This window comes from Pinus tabuliformis, chromosome 4_2 (genome assembly GCF_031772625.1).
Source record: "Pinus tabuliformis cultivar Carrire ecotype Pingquan chromosome 4_2, CPIR1, whole genome shotgun sequence".
Classification (NCBI taxonomy): domain Eukaryota; kingdom Viridiplantae; phylum Streptophyta; class Pinopsida; order Pinales; family Pinaceae; genus Pinus; species Pinus tabuliformis.
Window position 1 is genome coordinate 1084254282 of NC_142304.1, and position 21315 is coordinate 1084275596.

Sequence of the window (21315 nt, forward strand, 5' to 3'; positions counted from 1 at the left end):
TGTCTTCACACTTCCCAAGAAGAGTTAGCACCACACTGCATCATCTGTTCAAAGAAGATCACATTGCACTTTTTGAAGTTTATCACTATTCTTGAGATTATAGCACCGTGGTACTGAGGCAAGGTGTAGTCCTAAGCTTTCAATAGATCTGAGCTCCAAGTTACCAACAAGGTCTGCAATAAGCTAACTGTCCGAGCTCTTGTAGTTCAACCATAGGTCTGTTCAAATCTAACCCTTCACGCACTTTTGAGTCCCCACTGTTGTATATTATCGACAGTCCTAGCTTCAATTTTTATTGATCCACGGATATATATATATATATATATATATATATATATATGCATATGCTACTTGTAGGTTTGGACTTTGTCAGGACCGAGAGATACTGCTATCCCACCGAAAGATCTCTGCTGCAAATATAATGAAGAGGTACTGTTCCGAGGCCTGGTGCAAACACAGTTCTATACATATACCACAATTGTATCAACAAACCGCAATTTCGAAGGTCTGTGTGATCACAGTCCGGAGTCAACCTTAGCAATAGACACAGATCCGAAATAGTATGCCACAGATAGGTCTGTCCTTCACGAGTTCTACCACAGTGCACCGAGATTCACCACAGGTTCACCGAATTTCACCACAACTATACCCAAATTCACCTCAGGAGATGTTAAAGTGTAATCAATTATCTCTGTTCATGAGCTATGAACATTGTTCTATCACCGAACTCCTATGTGGATGAAGCTGATCCGAAAGAGGAGGTTGTCCGCATATATATGTATATATATATATATATATATATATATATATATCTATGTATATATATACATACATAAAATTTACCTTTCAACAAACAACCATGCTCCTTGAAGTAAGCCGACTTGTCTTGGAAGGGTATCTATATATATATATATATATATACATACATAAAATTTACCTTTCAACGAACAACCATGTCCCTTGAAGTAAGCCGACTTGTCTTGGAAGGGTGAGGTCGGCTCACTAACAAGAAAATTAATCTTAACTTCAAAAATTAATAACTTTCAAACCGCTTGGATATTTTGATTGAGTAATAGCTCGTTGGAAAGATAAAATTATGCTCTTTCAGATGGTGGAGGTCTCATGAAGAAATTCTTCCTCTGAGGAGATGAAAAAAAATGGGTTTTAATGTCACTGATCCTTTGTGAGTGCAGAAATGGAGTGTAGTACTTCCTTGCCTTCTTAAATGTGTCCTTGTCTTCTTCAATGTAAGGACATCATTATGTCATCATCAAGCCTGCCTTCTTCAATGTTGGGTCATCATCAAGCCTACCTTCTTCAATGGATATTTACATCAATGACAACTAGACTAACTTCCAACCTTAAGGGGAGGAATAGTTCTTAGGCTTACCCTTTGAAATGATAGGTGTCAGTTATAAGTGATTCGGGTTGTACAAGGAATGAAATGGAATGTAGGTAGATAAATGGAATGCACACAGAGAAATATAGCAAAGATTACAACAATATGGTGAAAACCCAACTTTTATTAATAAATGAAATAATAGAATACTTGTGGGGCACAAATTGACTAGAATGGTGGTAGCTATCTCTGAACAAAGAGAGATGGCGACTATGAACATTGACAAAAGCTATTACGAGAGGTTGAAAGAATGGCATTTTAAATAAAGGAAAAACTCTAGAGATCTAAAAACCTAACTCGAGAAGATGAAATGCCAAATGGTTTGCAGGCCCCAAAGTGGTTAGTTGGTACATCAACTTCCTGGGGGTACAACTTTTGCATACAATATCTGCTTTGAGTGTGTGAAAGCTCGCTAGAAAAAATTATATAAGAACTACTTCGACTAGGGAAAGGGCATGCCACGCAACCCCTAGCTCCCCAAATTACTAAAAAACATCATTTAGGGCCTCAAAACAACCCCATAAGTTTGGGGCTTGTTGTCTGCGAAATTGCACAGCTAGGAATGTGGGAAAAATCCTCATCCCCACAAGTTGTGTGCTTTGTGGCAACACTCAGAGAAGAGGTTGTCATCTGTCCCAACTCTCTTCATTTATGCTCTCTCCTAGCTAAGCTAAGGGGGGTGGTCCCTAAGGATGATTCTAAGGGAAAAACTTGTTAAGGATAACAATGTCTAGGAGATGGCTAGTAAGGCTATCACCATTCAATATAACTTGAAATAAAATTATAAATTGATTTAGCAAGTATAAATGTTTATGAGCATATAAATATCAACAATATAGATCCAATAAAATCAACAAGGTATCTTGCAAATTGTAAGAGGCCAATGCCTTTAAATATAACTTTCAAGAGATATATGCTCAAGAAGAAATCACACTACTTGCAATTGAGTTATGATATTCAAGTTACAAGAATAACAAGTTGCAGAACAAGTGTTAGTGAATCAACCACAATAGATTATATACCAATTTGAGATATGAGCAACAAAATGAAGATAGACCTTGCAATAGGATAAAACCTATGTTGCAGGAAACGCCTAAAAAGGTGGCGTATGGTACCAGGGACGGCTTGAAACCCCGAAATGACCTTGAAACGTGGCCGAAATGTCGTTGGCCGTATCGTACGACATTTCACTATTTCGAAATGCCGTACAGTAAGGCCAACGACGTTTCAGTCGCGTTTCAGGCAACAGAAAGGCGATTTTTTTTTACCTTTCTCAAGCGGTGAAGAAGGCCGTGGGCCTCTTCTAACACCCAAATGTCCAGATTTAGAGCTCTCTGTTTCTGCTCTTGATATTTGTGCCAGTGGTGATGCAATTGCAACTGGAAGTACTAGTAGAGTTGCCTCTTCTATTGAACAAGCATCTTGTTTGATCTTTGCTAATGAGGATGAGGAGTTTTATTAGTAATGATATGTTAATGTAGCCATAATTGTCTTTAGCTCATGCTTTATTTCAATTTTAGCACATATAGCCTCACATATAAAGGTTGATTTTGGAGCCTTGGATGTAAAGCCTCATCTATAAAAGATAATTTTGGATCTTTGGATCATGTAATTATCTGTTAGAGTTAATATAAATTTGGATTTCTTTCTAAAATGTCATTTATATGTCTCATTCTTTCTTTTCTTGGAAAATAATGTGTTATTTAATATTGACTATATATATATATATATACATATACATATACATATACACACACACACACACAACATTATATATATATATATAGATATGAGACATTTCGGTCGCGTTTCCATTTTCCGTGGGTCGCGTTTCGGGCTGTCCCTGTTCAGAAACTTCTAGACGTTTCGATGTCTCATGCAACTTAGGCTAAAACTTGTACTTAAAGGAAAGATGCTCAATTATGATATAATGCTTAAAGGACAATTAGCAATCAGCACATGAACAAGTACAAGAATATGAAATGTTTGCAAGTAAATGATAAGATCACAATCCAAATTATACACTACCCAATTGTGTGCAAAGTGAGCAAGGTTATATGTGAACGTGTGAAATAAAGAGTGGTCTTGGTAATTTTTATTTAAATTGCCTAATCTAAGGTGTGACTTCCCCTCAATTCCTTCAACTTGGTCAGGAGTGAGGTGGTTGCAAGAAGGCTAAGGCCTCATTAATGATACCCCCTTAGTTCTTCAATACGATACCCCTAAGTTCTTCAATACAACCCGCATTCCTTTGTTCCTACAAGGGGCTTGGCAAACAAGAGAACTGCGAGGTAATGTGTTTTAACCTTTGTTCCAAACTCAAATTGAATGACAATTGAGGAAGTTTCTTAAATATCTATCAACCAAGCTTATGCTTGGAGGTAAATTTTAGAGAATCAAAAGATGCAAATTAGATGCTAAATTAATACAAGAACTTCAAATAAGATGAAGATTTGGCAATTAAAATAGAGAAATACAATTCCACTTTAATGATCAAATTGGCAATTAACAATTTTGAGCACAAATTATGATATCAATGTGAGATTAGCTTAAGAAATTAGAGAGGTTACTTCAATGAAAAACAAAAAGTAGATCAAGAGGCTAATGAAACTAATGAATGAAATAAAAGAGAGCTAGTCTAAATCAATAATGAGTGAGCAAGAAAATGTTGACACCTAATCCGAAACGGATGAGGTGAAGCTGGACAGTCATCTAGAAGATGAACTGATCCGTTTTGTATATGTATAAATAACAATTGTCTAATGAATAAAATCACCAGTTTTGTCTTGCGCTCATTAATTGCTGGAGTTACCCTGGCCTGACATGGTATCAGAGCCCAGGTCCCAGTCCCTAAAATAGTTGTAACTCCTCTGCCAGGTTTCTGCTGCCTCATGAAACCTCTGTCCTGAGCGCCTCTGGAGACTGCGCCCTCTGTCCTGAGCGCCTCTGAGACTGCGCCCTCAGATCATGAGTAATTGATGTGCGTTTTTTGGTGAGGAGTCGTTTTTTTTTGGTATTGAACGCATAGAACCGTTTTCCTTGGCATGCTTGACGATTTCTGTCACAATTTCTCTGGGATTGATCACGTCCTTTGAGAACCTCAACGTTTTTACTGTTAACGCTTTGCTTAGACTCGGTTTTTTGAGCATTGATAGGGAAGACTTGAGCGTCGAGTTGAGCTGGTTCATATTAGAGCTCTCTTTCTTCATCCTGAAAACATTTCCGCTCCTGATTAATATCGCTTCTCTTCCCTCTGCAATTCAAATTGATATCGATTCTCTTCTCTCTGCTATTCAAATTGCATGCAGGTGTGTGTCGCTGCATTTAAAAAGAGCCAGGTTCACTGGTTTTCTGAATTCAAATGGATAAGGCTTTATGTATGCGGTGACTGCGTTTTTAATAGAATGGTGACTGCCTTTTGATGACTGTGGTATTCGCTGCGTTTTGTTTGACTGCTCCTATTGTTGCACGCAACAAGCACCCGTAACCCGGATTCACACCCATTGTATGCACAACGGTTTGAGAACCCGTGGGCGCCAGAACTGCACAACGGTTTGAGAACCCGTGGACTGTGGTAAGAATGGTGGAGATGCGGGGTATTCCAGAAATTGTTGGTTGAAGTTATTCCGATTTGATTATTCCAGAAATTGTTGGTTGAAGTTATTCCGATTTGATTATTCCAGAAATTGTTGGTTGAAGTTATTCCGCGTCATTACCATTAACTAATAAAGTATACCATACTTTATCCATTGGATTTTGAATGTCTGGCAATCATATAAAACTGAAGAACATTTTTTACTGTATAATGACATCATAGAACGGCAATGAATTGGTGGTGTGGTTGTTCAACTGTATATTTCTTCATTGCGACTGCGCTTTTGTAAAGACTGTGGTATCGCTGCATTTTTTTTTATAAGATTCTATTGAAGCGCTGCTTGTGTATCTATTGGTATCACTGCGTTTTCCATGGAATTGCTGTGACATGAGCAGAGTATTGTCATCAGTATATGTAAGCGTTGAAGTTTTTTTATGAGTTGTTGATTTGGCAGCACCAGCCTTTAAATATTCCACAGCCTTTTTTGATTGAGCAGTTTTATGTGATGATAGCAGTTTGTGGTTGAGCAGTTTTGGGTCTAAAGCATCTGTAGTATTACATGATATGCATTGATATATATTGAAGTGATATATGTTGAAGAGATCCCTTAGCGCCTTTTTTTTTCTCTCAAAACACAGTAGTGTGGCAGTGATATAAGAAATGGTGATGCTGATGCATAAGGCTATGATATAAGGATTTTTTTTAACAGAAGTTTTTGGCAGAGATATTTTTTTTTACAGAATGCATTCAATCATTTCTATGGTAGGAATAGTTCTCACTGGCAAGGAGAACTATTCAGAATGGTCTCGAATGGTAAAACACACCCTCATCTACAATGAGCTGTGGAAAGGAGTGTGTGTTGGAGAAGAAGACAAAGACCCTGTGCAGCCCACATCAGACAAAGAACTCGCCATTTGGGAAAACAAGAACAGCAAAGCCTTTGCATTGATCGCAGCATCTGTAAATGAGGAAGTAAGTCGTCATATTTCATCCTATTCCACTGCCTTTGAAGCTTTACAAAAGCTGAAAGAACTCTATGATACACATTCTGCACTTGAAGTTGTTCAGCTCATGATTAAACTCTTCACTCTTGAACTGAAAAATAATGATCCTCTTACTCTTGCATCTGAAATAAAGTCTATAGTGCATGATATTAAATCCACTAAGGTTGAGCTGGATATCTCTCTTATTGCCTTTCTCAAAGCACTCTATCCTACCTACTCTAACTATCTTGAGTCTTTACAAGCAAATGGAAATCTTAAAGATATAACCTTTGACACTCTCGTGAAAAAGTTTGCTGAAAGAGAGAAAGCCTTTGGAAAGAAAACAGTCCCTGAATCTTCTGAAGAGACTGTTTGCCTTGCTCATAAAGAAAAGCATCCTGCTCAAGATTCTACAAGAGGAAGAGGTGGACGAAGAGGAAGAGGAAGATATTTCAGAGGCAGGGGGGGCAGACATCCTCAAGCAGAAAAGGCAGATCTGCATTGCATTCGCTGCAAACGAAATGGATCACATGATGCTTCTACATGCAAGCTACCATGGGACAAGGTTGAGCAGAGAAGAAATCAGCAGAAAGGTAAAACTGATGACACAGACAAAGGTAAAGCACCTGAATCCGCTCACTATATTGAGGCACAATGTAACATTGGAGTAAATGAAGATTTGTTTAATGCTTCACTTGCTTCTTCGAAAAATGACTGGTTGCTTGATTCAGGAGCAACCTGTCATATGACTCATAGGAGAGATTTCTTTGAAGATTTCACTGACAATGTTGATGGAGCAGTATACTTTGCAGATCAGTCAAAAATCAAGCCATCAGGGCTTGGCACAATCAGGCTTAAACTGCCTGGTCTTCCAGACTTTCTTCTGGATCATGTTCTATATCTCCCACAGCTGAAGAGAAACTTGCTGTCCCTGGTCCACATCCGCCAGCAAGGTCACTCCATTCACATGTTTGATGGCAAGCTTGAGGTAAGAAAGGCATCTGACCACTCACTTGTCATGAGGGGTATAGAAGAAGAAAGACTCCTTAAACTGCAAGGAACCTCTGCTCATGCACAACATTTCTCATATATTTCTCATCATGAAGAAGGTGCACTTCCATCAAGTTTATTATGGCATGCTAGATTTGGACATTTAAACTATGATAGTCTCCGCTTGTTGAAGAAAAATGGTGTTGCTGGTTTGCCTACAATTCCTAGAAAACATAAACAATGTGATGCTTGCATTCTAGGAAAGCATAGCAAACAGTCTTTTCATGATTCACATTCAAGAGCACATAGGAAGCTTGAACTTATTCATTCAGATTTATGTGGTCCAATGCCTGTTCCTTTTGCAAATGGAAATAAATATATCATGACATTTATTGATGATTACACCAGAATGTGTTGGGTTTACTTATTGAAGAACAAATCTGATGCTTTTCAAACATTCAAGAATTTTCATAAGTGGATTGAAAATGATGCACAATCTCATATTGGGTCTATTCGCACTGATAATGGAAAATAATATACATCAAATGAATTTGAACACTATGTTCGCCAACATGGGATTAAACATCAAACAACTGTGCCTTATAATCCTCAACAATATGGTGTAGCTGAAAGAATGAACAGAACAATTTTGAATATGGTACGATCCATGCTTTTCTTCAAAAATGTAAAGACAATGTTTTGGGCTGGCTAATGCTGTTCTATGTGCTGCATATATAAAGAATAGATGTCCATCTAGTGCTATAAGAAACAAGACTCCTTATGAATTGTGGTATGGACATGTCCCTTCGGTAAACATCTCAGGATATTTGGTTCCACCTGTTATGCTTTAATACCAAAGGTACATAGAAACAAACTTGGTGCTAGAAGTTGTAAGTGTATCTTCCTGGGGTATTCAAACACATCTAAAGCATACCGCCTTTATGATGAAGTAAATAAAAAGTTTGTTTTATCTAGAGATGTCATTTTTCTTGAATCATCCAATCTGACAGTGTTGTTGAGCGGCAACTTAATCGCTTGGATAGATTCACAAAACCGAAATCATTTCAAGAGTTTGATAATCAGATTCCACATCTTGAAGGGGGGATTCCTATATTAGATCAACACTTGGAATCTCCTTCTGAAGAACAATCTCCCCTGCATGACACTCTAACAACGGATAATGCTTTAAGTGATGTAATTGATAGAATTGGGAGACTTAATCTTGATTCAGTCCCAACTCAATCAACAGAACAACCTGGACCATCTCAGAAAGGTCCCCCAAAGTGGCTGACAAAGACACTTGAAAGTGTTCATCCTGATGAAATTGGAAAAACAGGAACCAGAAATACAAACCGACAAGATGGAGGTGATGTAGATAACTCTAATTCACCTGTTGATATGGATATTACTTATGATTGTGAATTGAACTTGTCTACAGATTTTGAACCAACTTCCTTCAAAGAAGCTGCTTCTCATGATGAATGGAGAGAAGCGATGCAGAAGGAGTATGATGCCCTCATAAAGAATGGCACTTGGAAGCTGGTTGATCCTCCATTTGGAACCAAACCAATTGGCTGCAAGTGGGTCTACAAGAAAAGTACAAAGCTGATGGCTCACTTGACAAGCACAAAGCTAGGCTTGTGGCAAAAGGTTTTGCACAGAAGGAAGGGGTTGATTATGAGGAAACTTTTGCTCCCACAGCAAAATGGGCCACCATCCGGACACTTTTTGCACTAGCTGTTCAGAACGGTTGGAAAGTCCATCAAATGGATGTAAAAACTGCATTCTTGAATGGAGATCTAAAAGAGAATGTTTTTATGTCCCAGCCTGAAGGATTTGCTGTGAAAGGACATGAAAATAAAGTATGCAAACTTGTGAAGTCCTTGTATGGCCTCAAACAAGCACCACGAGCCTGGTATGAAAAACTAATTGAGCATCTTCTGAAACTCAACTTCAAACATTTTGATCTTGATGATGCAACTTTATTTGTCAAGAAAGTTGGCAAAACAGTTGTATATCTTGTGGTATATGTAGATGATCTTTTAATGACAGGGAACAATGAAAGCTATATTGCATCCATAAAGAAAGAATTAGGAAAAAGTTTTGAAATGACTGATTTGGGCTATGTTCATTACTATCTTGGCATTGAAGTAACCCAACATCCAAAGTCCATATTTCTTTCTCAAAAGAAATACATTGGAGATTTGTTAAACAGATTTGGCATGACAGAGTGCAATCCCCTTTCTACTCCAATGGAACAAAACTTGAAGCTCACATCTATTGAAGGAAAGGAATTTGAGGATGCAACAAAGTATAGACAGCTTGTAGGAAGTCTCATCTACCTCACTACTACCAGACCAGACATTTCATTTGCTGTTGGAATCCTCTCCAGGTTTATGCAAAAACCTTGTGAGGGACATTGGTCTGCTGCAAAAAGAATTCTAAGGTACTTGAAGGGAACTCAAGACCTTGGAATCAAGTATACACAGGTGGACGACTTCAACTTGATTGGATACTCTGATTCAGACTTCGATGGAGACAAAGAAACTGGGGTATCTACTTCAGGATATGCTATGAGTCTTGGATCAGGAGCTGTCTCCTGGAGATCACGCAAACAATCAGTACCAGCAGATTCCACAATAGAAGCAGAATATGTGGCAGCAGCTGAAGCAACAAAAGAAATTGTGTGGCTCAGGAAAATTCTTGAAGATTTGTAGGTAAAACAAATACAATCTACTCCACTCATGATTGATAACACATCTGCAATAAAGTTGGCCAAGAATCCAAAGTTCCATGATCGTACTAAGCACATCAATACTAAATATCATATGATCCGACATCATGTTGAGGCCAAAACAATCCATCTCCGTCATTGTTCCACAAATGAGCAAATTGCAGACATCTTCACCAAAGCGCTTGGAAGAGAAAAGCTTGAAAGATTCAGAACGATGCTTGGACTCACCAACATCCCTTCAGATTAAGGGGGGGAATGTTGACACCTAATCCGAAACGGATGAGGTGAAGCTGGACAGTCATCTAGAAGATGAACTGATCCGTTTTGTATATGTATAAATAACAATTGTCTAATGAATAAAATCACCAGTTCTGTCTTGCGCTCATTAATTGCTGGAGTTACCCTGGCCTGACAGAAAATAAACCAAGCTAACAATGCAAAATGAAGTTAGTCACCACCATCAAAGAGATCCTCCTTCCAAATGAGGAGGTGGGATGCCAAGGGAAAAACCCCAAGCTCCCTCAAGCAAAATATTTCTTTTTATTAATATTACAAGTGAAACCCTCTTATAGAGAAGTGAGGCTCTAGATCTAGAGGAGGGTCTACAAAATAGTGCTTTAAGGAGCCAATATCCTTTCCTCAAGACTTAGAATTACAAATGAGAAATTTAAATAATGATTATGGCACAATTTGTTGTGAAGACTCCCTCAACAAGCAAATCATTTCTTTTGAGAGATCTTTCTCAAAGAGATAGACGTCCAAGCTTTAGGAACAAATTATGCGCAAGAGAGGAAGAGGGATCCTCTTATATGCTCACGACCAAAGGGAAAAGGTCCTTAAAAATGTAGATCTATGATTTTTCAAGCCTCCAAGTGATAATCCCTTCAAAGTAAATTCCAAAACCCTAGCCGTTTAGTAGATCTGCGCAAAGGAGAGAGAGATGAAGGTTTGATCCACAAACGGGGGTATGTTTTGGCTTCCAAAAAAGAGTATTTGTCTCTTTAATATTCAAACATCCACCTACAATTTTTTTTTTGTGTGAAAAAATCACCAAGCCAAACCCGCTTCTTTCAGATCTGCACAAACTTAGAAAAGGAGATCCAAATATACAAGAGGAACAAAAGAAATATATTTACAAAATGGCTAGAATATATACATAAAATTACAAATTTGCAAGCGACAAGAGTGTGAGGACACCTCCGCTCTTGTGCAAGCAAGAAATAAGCTCTAGATAGCTAGATTATTCAGTAAAAGCACATCAATAAAGAAATAGATCTTAAAATTGATGATATTCTAAGCTTATAGCAAGGAAACTCCCTTTTCGAATAAAATCGTTTGATAAGACTTTGAGAGAAACCGATGTGGGTTCTTCCACCTCTATCCCTTGAGAGTTGGTTGGTTCAACCAAAAACTTCCCCAAACGCTCAATATCTGATTTAGGAAATTATAGATCTCCACACACTTCAAAAACTTTTGTTAGATACACAAGGGAATGGAGTACACAATGAAAAATAAGACTAGCGGTTCAACCAAAAACCCACTAGTGCTTCTAGATCAAGAGTGGCCCTCCAACCTAGAAAAAAACACATGATAACTTGTATAAATTAATCCAAACAAAGGCATGCAAAACTAACAAATTATAGATCAGATATAGTAGAGCATTGGGCACAAATAAATTAGAAAAATATTACCATGGAAATAGAAGAATAATGCCACAAAGCATGTGCCCCTAAAGTCTTTCTTTATTACACAATTTTTTCTTCTTCAGTACAACAGAGTTTCACTAGCCAGTAGCTCAGAAATTACAATTTCATGCCTACAATGAGGAGCTTAGAGCTTAATTTATAGAAAAATTGAGAGGAGATCCCCTCCAAGTGGAAAACATCTTGGTCCAAAGTGAAAATGGCTAGATCCAAGAGGAAAACGGCTAGATCCATGACCACAAAATTGTAACCCTTGATGAGCTTGCACAGATCTTGAGGAGGAGAATCCATTTTCACTGGAGGAGTGGCTAGGGTTGAGTTAAAATTTGATTACGGAGTGGTTTGGACTACTTAAAAATATTCTTCTCTTTTTTCCTTGAAAAATTCTCATTCAAATTAAAAATCGAGACTATCACTCCAGTGAAATCGATTTTCCTGGACCATTAGCTTCTTCCTTGGACCATCAATTTTTTTTTGGAGCTTAATTTCCTTGATTAGTGGAGATTCCTTCATTTTTTGACTAGACTCTCTTCTTGGGAAAGTCCACTTCATTTTTTTTATCATTTTCCACTTGGATATAATTTTTATTTTTCTCTCATTTTATTTTCTAGTTGTTGATAAGTGGTTGTCATTGATGACAACCCAAGTAACACCAGGAGCTACCTCGATCTTCATCGACAAATTTGGCATAGAAATTGGTGGTTTCTCGCATCCAAATCATTCTAGTTGGTTTCTCCTCGAAAATATCTTTCCGATGATATGTGGTACCCCACATAGTTCTTTAAGGATTTGAAAGATATTTGCATTTTAAGTTGAAGACCCAATTTTGTGGGCTAAAACCCCAAGGGGTAGTGACATGACACCTTATCATTAATTTAATGGTTTGACCTGCTCATCTTGACAATGATGTCTCCTCTTGAAAACTGAAGGTACTCAACAAAGTAAGAAGCATTGGACAAGAAGTTTATTCACCTATTGTTGTCAATATAGTTGTTAATTTTAGGAATGTTCTATGCTTAGAGCAATTTATTTCAATTTTCAGAGTTAGCTCCATATCTTTTCCAAATTAGCAATCACATCAGCATTAAAGTAAACTGCAGATAGAACATAAACATAAGCCGCAGAAGACAAGCCAAGACAAGAGGACACAAGATGTGGTGCTAGCCAGGGACAAACCCCAATATGGGGAAACCCTTGATCAATTCTTCTTATATGTTCTTCAATATTTCAACAGCGAGAGAGAGAGAGAGAGAGATAGTATGTTTACAACCGAAGTCAACACTTTGACTTATCTAGATAAGAGCATAGATCATCTCTAAGAAGATGATACATGAGATCAGTTGAAGACATGCTGCTTCAACTAATTCTCTAAGGTGACTCCTTCACCTATCGTTATGCTGCATTTCGTCATCACGCTGCACCTCACCGCGCTGCACCATGCTGCACCCATCATCACTATGCTACATCTCATCATGTTTCATTAATCATGACTGTACCCATCACTGTACTGCATTATGTGCCATTGCTGCACCATGTGTTGGCTGCACCTTGCTTGCTTGTTGTCCCTAGCATGCTTGCTGTCCTTAACATGCTTGTTGTTGCATGCTAGTTGCCCCTTGCATGCTAGCTGTAACATTGCTTGCTTGGTGTATTTGCTGCTAAGTACCATACAATTGTCCCAATGTTAGTTAGTTGTCCCTTGCATGCTGCTCTCATTCGGAGATAGATGCTCCCGCTGTTTCGGCAGTTCCCGACAGTTCTGGCAATTCCGGTTGTTCTCGGCAGTTCCGACAATTCCGGTTGTTCTCGGCAGTTCCGACAGTTTCGGTTGTTCTTGGCAGTTCTGGCAGTCCCGACAGTTCCCCACAGTTTTGGCAATTTCTGGCTGTTCTTGACAGTTCCGGTTGTTCCCGGCAGTTCCGACAGTCTCGGCAGTTCCAGCAGTCCCGACAGTTCCGGTTGTTCCGGTTTTTTGACAGTTCCGGCTGTTCCGGCTTTTCCGACTGTTCCGGCAGTTCCGGCTTTTCCGGCATTTCCGGCAGTTTCGGCTTTTCCAGCTTCTCTGGCAGTTTCGACTTTTCCGATAGTTCCGGCTTTTCCGACTTTTCCCGGCAGTTCCGACTTTTCCGGCTTTTTTTGAAGTTCAGGCAGTTTTGGCATTTTCGGCAGTTCACCTTTTTCGGCTTTTCCGGCTTTTCCGGCAGTTCCGACTTTTCCAGCTTTTCCGGCAGTTTCGTCTTTTCCGGCAGTTTTGGCTTTTTCGGCAGTTCTGGCTTTTCTGGCAGTTCCGGCTTTTCCGGCAGTTCCGACTTTTCTGGATTTTTCAGCAGTTCCAGCTTTTCTGGCTTTTCTGGCAGTTCTGGCGTTTCCGCCCTCTGGATCAAGGCAACATTATTCCTTAGGATCTCTCCTCCTACTAAAACCCAAAGACAAGTAGAGAGAGGAAGAGATCCCAAGTGTGTTGAAATGACTTGAAGGCCACCTTTATTTATACTAAAAGGTTGAGCACATGTGGGGTTTATTTGGTTGCTGGCCGACCTTGACGAATTGTCTTATAAGGCAAATAAATTCATAACTCCATGAATACTTATCGGAAACGGATGATCTTTAGATCAATCCTACACCTCTCGATGAGAGGGATCCAAGAAAAATATCAGCTTCCATTAATAAGATGACCCACATGGAGTTTGGCCCTAGTTGCCATTTTTAACACTCCCTCTCAACTAGGGAGAACTCCACCCACTGATCCATATGTTCGACTATACTATCTCTGCCATCAATGCCCTGCACTGCTGAGCTCTGCTTTGCTCTGCTCTGCTGAACCATGAAGAAGAAGAATTGATCGAGAATGTCTTATACCATTCTCTACTGACCCAAAGTCAGTTTCATCTGAATAGAGTGTGTCACATCACTCTTATTGGCCCGAAGTCAATTTTATTGATCCAAGATCAATATCACAAGAGAGTGTCTCAAACCACTCATACTGATCCCAGATCAATTTCATTGATCCCAGATCAATGTCACAAGAGAGTGTCTCAAACCACTCATACTGATCCCAGATCAATGGAGGTCATCCTAGCATAGGGAGTACGGTAGATACAACGATGCGTCCATCGATAGTACTACTATGGTCCCTATCCTTATTTCCCTGCTCATTGATCAGATGAGAGGTACTTCCCATGAGTCCCAAACTACATGGGTAGGATGCCTCGACAGGAGAACTAATCATCCTGTCCACAGGAGAACGAATCATCCTGTCAGTGGATGCCACGGAGAACTAATCATCCTGGCCCACAGGAGAACTAATCATCCTGTTCCACAGTCGCCACGGAGAACAAATCATCCTAGCCCACAAGAGAACTAATCATCATGTTCCATAGTCGCCATAGAGAACAAATCATCCTGGCCCACAGGAGAACTAATCATCCTGTTCCACAGTTGCCACAAGAGAACTAATCATCCTGACCCACAAGAGAACTAATCATCTTGTTCAACAGTTGCCATGGGAGAACTAATCATCCCGGCCCACAAAAGAACTAATCATCTTGTTCATAGCGCACCACCAGGGGAGGGTGAGTCGTCCTGTGGTCGTATGTTGCTCCAGTAAGTACCCGAAGCCCCCCAGAGCTCCCAGAGCTCAATGCATGCAACATGCAGGACCCTTATAAGAAGGTCTCTTAACGACTCCAAGTCATTCGAGAAAGTCACAGATTTGACCTTTTCCTGGGGCTTTGAAAAAATGTTTTCAACCCGTACATCAGTCTCAATGCGATAGAGCCTCCTCACTGATCGACTTACCATATTGCAGATAAGGCTGGTGTCTGATGTCTATCTGCTGGAGCAATCATCGAATACGGGATTCCTCAATAATCGAATCCCCCCTCTGGTTGTCACAGAGAATCACAGTGGTATTCATCATGTGTACAAACAACTCACTTAAGAGCTTCTGCAACCATGCAACTTCACACGAGATCATACTCGTAGCTATGTATTCGGTCTCGACGGTGCTTATAGCAACCGACTTCTGCTTCCTGCTCATCCATGATATCGAAGCAGAATCCAAAGAGAACCAGCACTGAGAAGTGCTCTAGTGATCCTCCACACTGCCTGCCTAGTCAGCATTCGAATAATCATGCAGTTTCATATTTCTGGCAGTGTATCTCAATCCATGAGATATTGTGCCCCGAAGATATCTCAGAAGATTCTTGGCACCAATCCAGTGAGGCTCAACCAAATATGAGCTCACCATGCTAACTGCAAAACATATGTCCGGACGGAAGTTCACCAAGAACATCAACGCGAATGAGTTTATGAAACTCAGAGGCATTTCCCAAATCTGTTCTGACATAACTACCATATACCTTCTGAAAGTTAAGGTCCTCGAGGTAGTCACAGGCTTGTAGTTTATCATTCCACATCCGGAATCCAACTCCTCTTGCTTTTGCAAATGAGAGGGTCTGCACCTATCAGAAATAGGTCGTCCTCATAAGGTGCCGGTATGAGAGGTCTATCATCCACAACCTTCGGGTAATGGTTTGGACCGGTTCACTCCTAGTGAATCTCAGCTTCATCAGACAGCTATCAATCCTCTCATAATACGCCCGGGGTGTTTTGCTTCAAGCCATAGAGGGCTTTCTTCCACCTGTATACATGAGATTCCCGATCATGAATCTCAAACTCCTCGGGTTGTTCCAAACCTGTGGACTTGCTGCATGAGGGGTGTTAGCGCTTGAAATTTCACCTCAGGCTGAGAAAGGTAAACTTCAAGGCAACATCAAACCACTTAGCCTCGTAGCTAGCCCTACGGGGCAGGAGAGGGCTCTCTCCGGTCTATCTCGGTAAAGATCTTCAACGGGCGAGATAGCCAATGAGGAAACACTGATTTTAGGCTAGTAAACTGATCAAAAGGTTTAATTTGGGATTTTTAGGGTTTTGGTGGAAAGTTGGGGAAGGGCAAATTTTGGTGCGGGGATTTGGACACAGTTTTTGCAGGGGGTTCTTTGGGGCAAGGTAGGAGACTGTACTGATGCCTTTGAATTCAGTGAATGGATAGAAATGACCGGTGAGGAGCTAAAGAGAGCAAGACACCTTCAAGAGTTCTCTTTAGACAGATGAAAACATAAATATTAAGCAAACTTAAAAGCAGAGCATGGCAATCATGAATTCTACTTTAACACTTCATTTGCCTAATTTGCAGAAGGAAAAGTAAGAAGATGATTCACATAACAAACTTACAAGTACAAAGAGAAACACACCATCAATACATGTAACCACAGGAATCCCAAAAAGGACTGCAAAACCTTGGTCTTCCTTTGCCAAAAATTGCAGAGATACAATGAGTAATACAATAGAAGCTTTCTCCCTCAAGAGTACAAACTCTCCAACCTCTGAAAATGACTAAGAAAATACATAATATAGGCAAGCCAACCTCTTCCCTTGCCTCTAGGGGTCGAGCTCATCCTTCTAGGAGCTGTTTCAACCAATTCTAAACTGAGCACTAAAATCTAGGCAGTCAAAACAACTTGCCTCTATAAGCTAGGAAACCAATTCATTCATTAAATGTTTGCTATTTCATGAATGAATCTTTTAGAATAGGTAAATAAGTGTCATGTCAACATGAAAATACATTAATTACATCAAAGAGGGTGAAAAATCCCATCACAAGTCAAAACTGGTCAAAACTGGGCGAATTCCTGAGCTGTAGATGTATTCCTGTGAAAACTGCCCAATGGGTCGCGCCCTCTTCCTGGACGGGTCGCGCTACTTTGGAGCTGATTTTGAGGTACTTCCCGGTGTCCAAATGAGGCAAAAGTGGGCTTGTTGGAAAGGTCTAGATGTATACTTTCCAACCCAAGTGGAATTTCTGAATTTGGTTGTCATTTGCCCCTCCAAAATTGCAATCTCCCAACACTGCTTCCTGTGTGTCAAAAATGTGGCAGAAAGTCATTTTTTGCTTGTTTTTTGACTTTCTGGAGGCCCAAAACTTGGTGAAATTTCTTGGTAATGGCTGAGCAAGTGTAACTTTCCATGACAAATCCAGAAATGCTGAGTTTTTCCAAAATGGAGTTGCCAAACGAAAGGGTCGCGCGCGGCGCGCGACCCATCGGTGAAGAAAACCTGTTTTTTGCCAGAAAAATCACAAATGACCCAAAATGCTCAAAATTTTTTGAAATTTGTGTTGGAGTTGAGTTATTTAGTATCATGCTCCTTCAAAGAAGCCTCAGCCAAGATATGGAGGGGTCGGGCCTTTTCCTTCGTTTTTGTGCTTTGGCCAACCGTCTTTGGAGCACTTTCATTCTTGCCTTGCATACGTGCATCCGCGCCCAATAATGATTTTTCATGTTCCTGAGCAAGTTCTTATCTTGGTTGGCCTTGGCCAGCAACCTCTCCAAATGAGCATTGACCCGAAGAAGCATAGCCTCTCGCTCAACGGGTACCAAATCGCCGGGTCTCTTTCGAGCCAAGTTGCGGTCCTCATGGATCCTCCGCAACTCATCTAGAGTGTGCTCCTCCTCAAGTTGCTTGTTGCGCTGCTCCAAGTAGGTGATGGTCCAATTTGCCATGTCCAATCTTTGCTGCAATGAGTCATTTTCAGCTCTAAGGTGCTGAATGATCTCCTTTGACTCTAGGCTAGGAGAAATAATGTCAAGATCAACCACCTCTATGCCTGGAATACCTGATGGCCCCTCATCAATCTTGGGCTGTTTGCCTCTCTCTGGTACCTGTGCTGCTGAAGAAGGCGAGGCCCCTTCCACCTGGTGTGGAGATAACACTCGCTGAGCTGATGAAGAAGGCGAGACCCCTTCCACCTGATGTGGAGAAAATACTCGCCTAGCTGCTGCAAATAAGGCCCTGTGGCCTCTCTGATAAGTGACCAATGGAGGAGAGCTGACATGTCTAGTCTCAGGGATATCATGCTGCTGTGATGGTCCTCCCTCCTCACGAACAATCTCAGGATGTGGTGGTGGTGCTGTGAAAAACTCATGAGAGATAAACTCCTCCCATGGGATGCCATGCTGAGCCAACTGATGTATGACCACAAGCTGAATCAAACCATAATGATAGAGGCTCCTATATTGTTGTGCTGGGCTTTTCCTCTGCATCAAGGGCACCATCCTCTCAATATTCTGGCACAAGAAAACAGGGATGTTCATCATCCGAACCCGTGTGAAATGCATCAACAAGCGAATATGGTATGAATACACACGTGAAAATCTTCCCTCACAGGTGAAATAACGCATGATAAGCCTCATCAAAGGAGCATACTCATTCCTCAAAAATCTGAAAGGAAATACACCCGCCACTTGTCTCATAAATGCAGGTTTAATGTAAGGCTCATACTGAAAACTGTCCAATATTTTGCGCTTGTTCCACACTTCTCCAACATTTGGTATCCCTGTTGCTTGAGCAATCATCTCGGGTGTCAATGTAAAATCCACCCCTGCAAGGTTCACATGCCCATCATGCAAATGCAAAACAAACAAGCGAGCCAACTCCCTGTGATGCTGGATTTGAGAGATCCTCTCACAAAATTCATAACATGACAGATAGCGGAAACATGTGACTGCAATTGGACAAGCCTGCAAATCGGTCAAAGAGGTGGGCTCCTCTCTCTTATGGTGACCGCTCTTACCACCCCTGTGAGGCCTCCTATGTACCTCAAATTCTGAAGCTGACTCATGGTCATCACTTTGCTCATAATCGGTTTCGGTTTCTGACATGGTTTCAGGAGCAAAGTGGCTGAAATGTACTGCTGCTTCTGCTTTAAAATCTGCTGTTTTAACTGTTTGAGATGCTGTTTCTGTAAAAATTTCTGTTTTCCCACCCCGGTTTTCAGTTTCTCCTTATTTCTCCCATGTAGTTAAATGCCCATTCCCATAACCATACATTTAACAGACTGAAAAAAATAAATATTGCTGAAAACACAAATTCTGGAAATTTTTCAGAATGCTGGAAATTGCAGAATTAAAAATCAGCAATTAAAAACAGCCATTAAAACACATTAAAACACTGATATTTTTGGTCAACTTGACCCTGGAAAAACCCCCTACAACTCTTGGGGAAAACCAGTTTGAGAGCTCTTCTTTATTTCTGAAATTTGTCTTTTTACAGTGAGAATTATTCAGCAAAAATCAGCAAGCAAATTTACAACTTATCTCCTTTCCCGTGCCTCACAGCAATCTGGAAATTACAGCAAACAGGACAGCAATAAATGCTGTACGACCTCCGTTTTGTGTGCAGAAAAATCAGCAAACTGCTCCTCGATTTTTGTGCAAAAATCTGTCTTTCACTATGTGCTGAATTAGCTGTACAAATCTGCTCAACTGCTGCTTTGGAATGTGTGCCAAGCTGCTGTCTCCTTCTCCTTCCTGCTCAGAAATCTCTCTTGCTCTCTTGCTCTCCTTCTCCCAATCTGCTCATGAAAGAATGAATGACCTTTTCCTCCTTTTCCTCCTTTAATATAACTCCAAGTGACTTTTGGGTGATCCAAGTGACTTTTGGGTGATCTCTAAATCCAATGGCTGAAATAGATTTAGATCAATGGTTGAGATTAAATGCTCATTTAAATCTCACTTTCTATTTTTTAATTCACCCCACTTTAATAAAGACCCACTTAGTCATTTATTTCCAAAGTCACTTTTCCTTTCTAATTTTTCATTGACTTTATAAAAGTCACTTTAAAATTAGACTTAATAACTTTATCACTTAAAGTCACTTTTAAATTAGATTTAACTTTATAAAATTATAAAGTCACTTTAGGAGAAAAATTAAATTCTTTTGGACACTTTTCCCTAGGCCAAAGATCAAAGCCTAAGGGAACCACCTGTCCTCCGGTACCAAATTTCAACACTCCCTCTTACCGAGGAAGGTGTTCCTCACCACACCCATCTTGTCTCTGAAGTAGACATGCTTGCCCCGTGGTAAGGCTTTGGTAAGGATATCTGCAACCTGCTCATCAGTGGAAATATACTCAAGCTTCACAGCTCCCTTCTGAACATAGTCTCTGATGAAATGATATCTGATCCCGATATGCTTTGACCTGTCATGAAATACTGGATTCTCCGTGAGTTTAATGCAACTCTGATTATCACAGTAAATCACTGAAGGTCTCAACGGCTGACCAAATAAGCCAAACAACATCTTGCGAAGCCAGATAGCCTCACAACTAGCTAGACTGGCTGCCATATACTCTGCTTCCGCTGAACTCAGTGCTACTGACTGCTGCTTCCGGCTGAACCATGACACTACTGCTGAACCCAACCCAAAACAACACCCTGAAGTGCTCTTCCTATCAGAAGCACAACCTGCCCAATCAGAATCAGTGTATCCTGCCAATCTCACTCCATCTCCCTGCCTGTAGTCCAGACCATAATCCACTGTCCCCTGCAAGTACCGCAAAATGTGTTTTGCAGCCACCCAGTGAACCTTCCTAGGCTCACACATAAACTGACTCATCGTGTTGACTGCAAAACAGATATCTGGTCTAGTGTTGACCAAATACATCAAGGAACCAATCAGCTGCCTGTACAATGTGGGATCCACCAACTCGGAATCCGAAGCATGAAGCTTCTTCCAGTTGGTGATCATCGGTGTCGACATGGGTCTACAATCCTCCATGTGGAATCTGCTAAGGATGTCCACAATATACTTCCCCTGCCCCAGGAAGAAATGCCCCTCCTCCTGCCACACCTCCAAACCCAAAAAGTAATGCATCAAGCCGATGTCCTTCATCTCAAACTCCGCCGCAAGATCTCTCTTGCAGTGCTCTATGAGTCTCTCTGCACCTGTAATGATCAAGTCATCCACATACAGCACCAGAATGAGAGGCTCCTCACCAATCACAATAAAGTAAAGGTTCGGATCTGCCTCACTCTTTGTGAAACCCATCCCCTGCAAGTATGCATCTATCC

The 21315-nt window shown here is 40.5% G+C and overlaps 1 protein-coding gene across 1 annotated transcript in view; it reads left to right on the plus strand.

Moving 5' to 3' along the window:
• Window positions 1-2537: 2537 nt before the first annotated feature.
• LOC149173406 (putative nitric oxide synthase) overlaps window positions 2538-21315 on the plus strand; it is a 190489-nt gene continuing 171711 nt past the window's right edge. Inside the window, exon 1 of the mRNA XM_089426689.1 lies at window positions 2538-2784. Within this exon, the coding sequence (XP_089282815.1) occupies window positions 2538-2784 (247 nt within the window). The remainder of the gene's footprint in view (window positions 2785-21315) is intronic.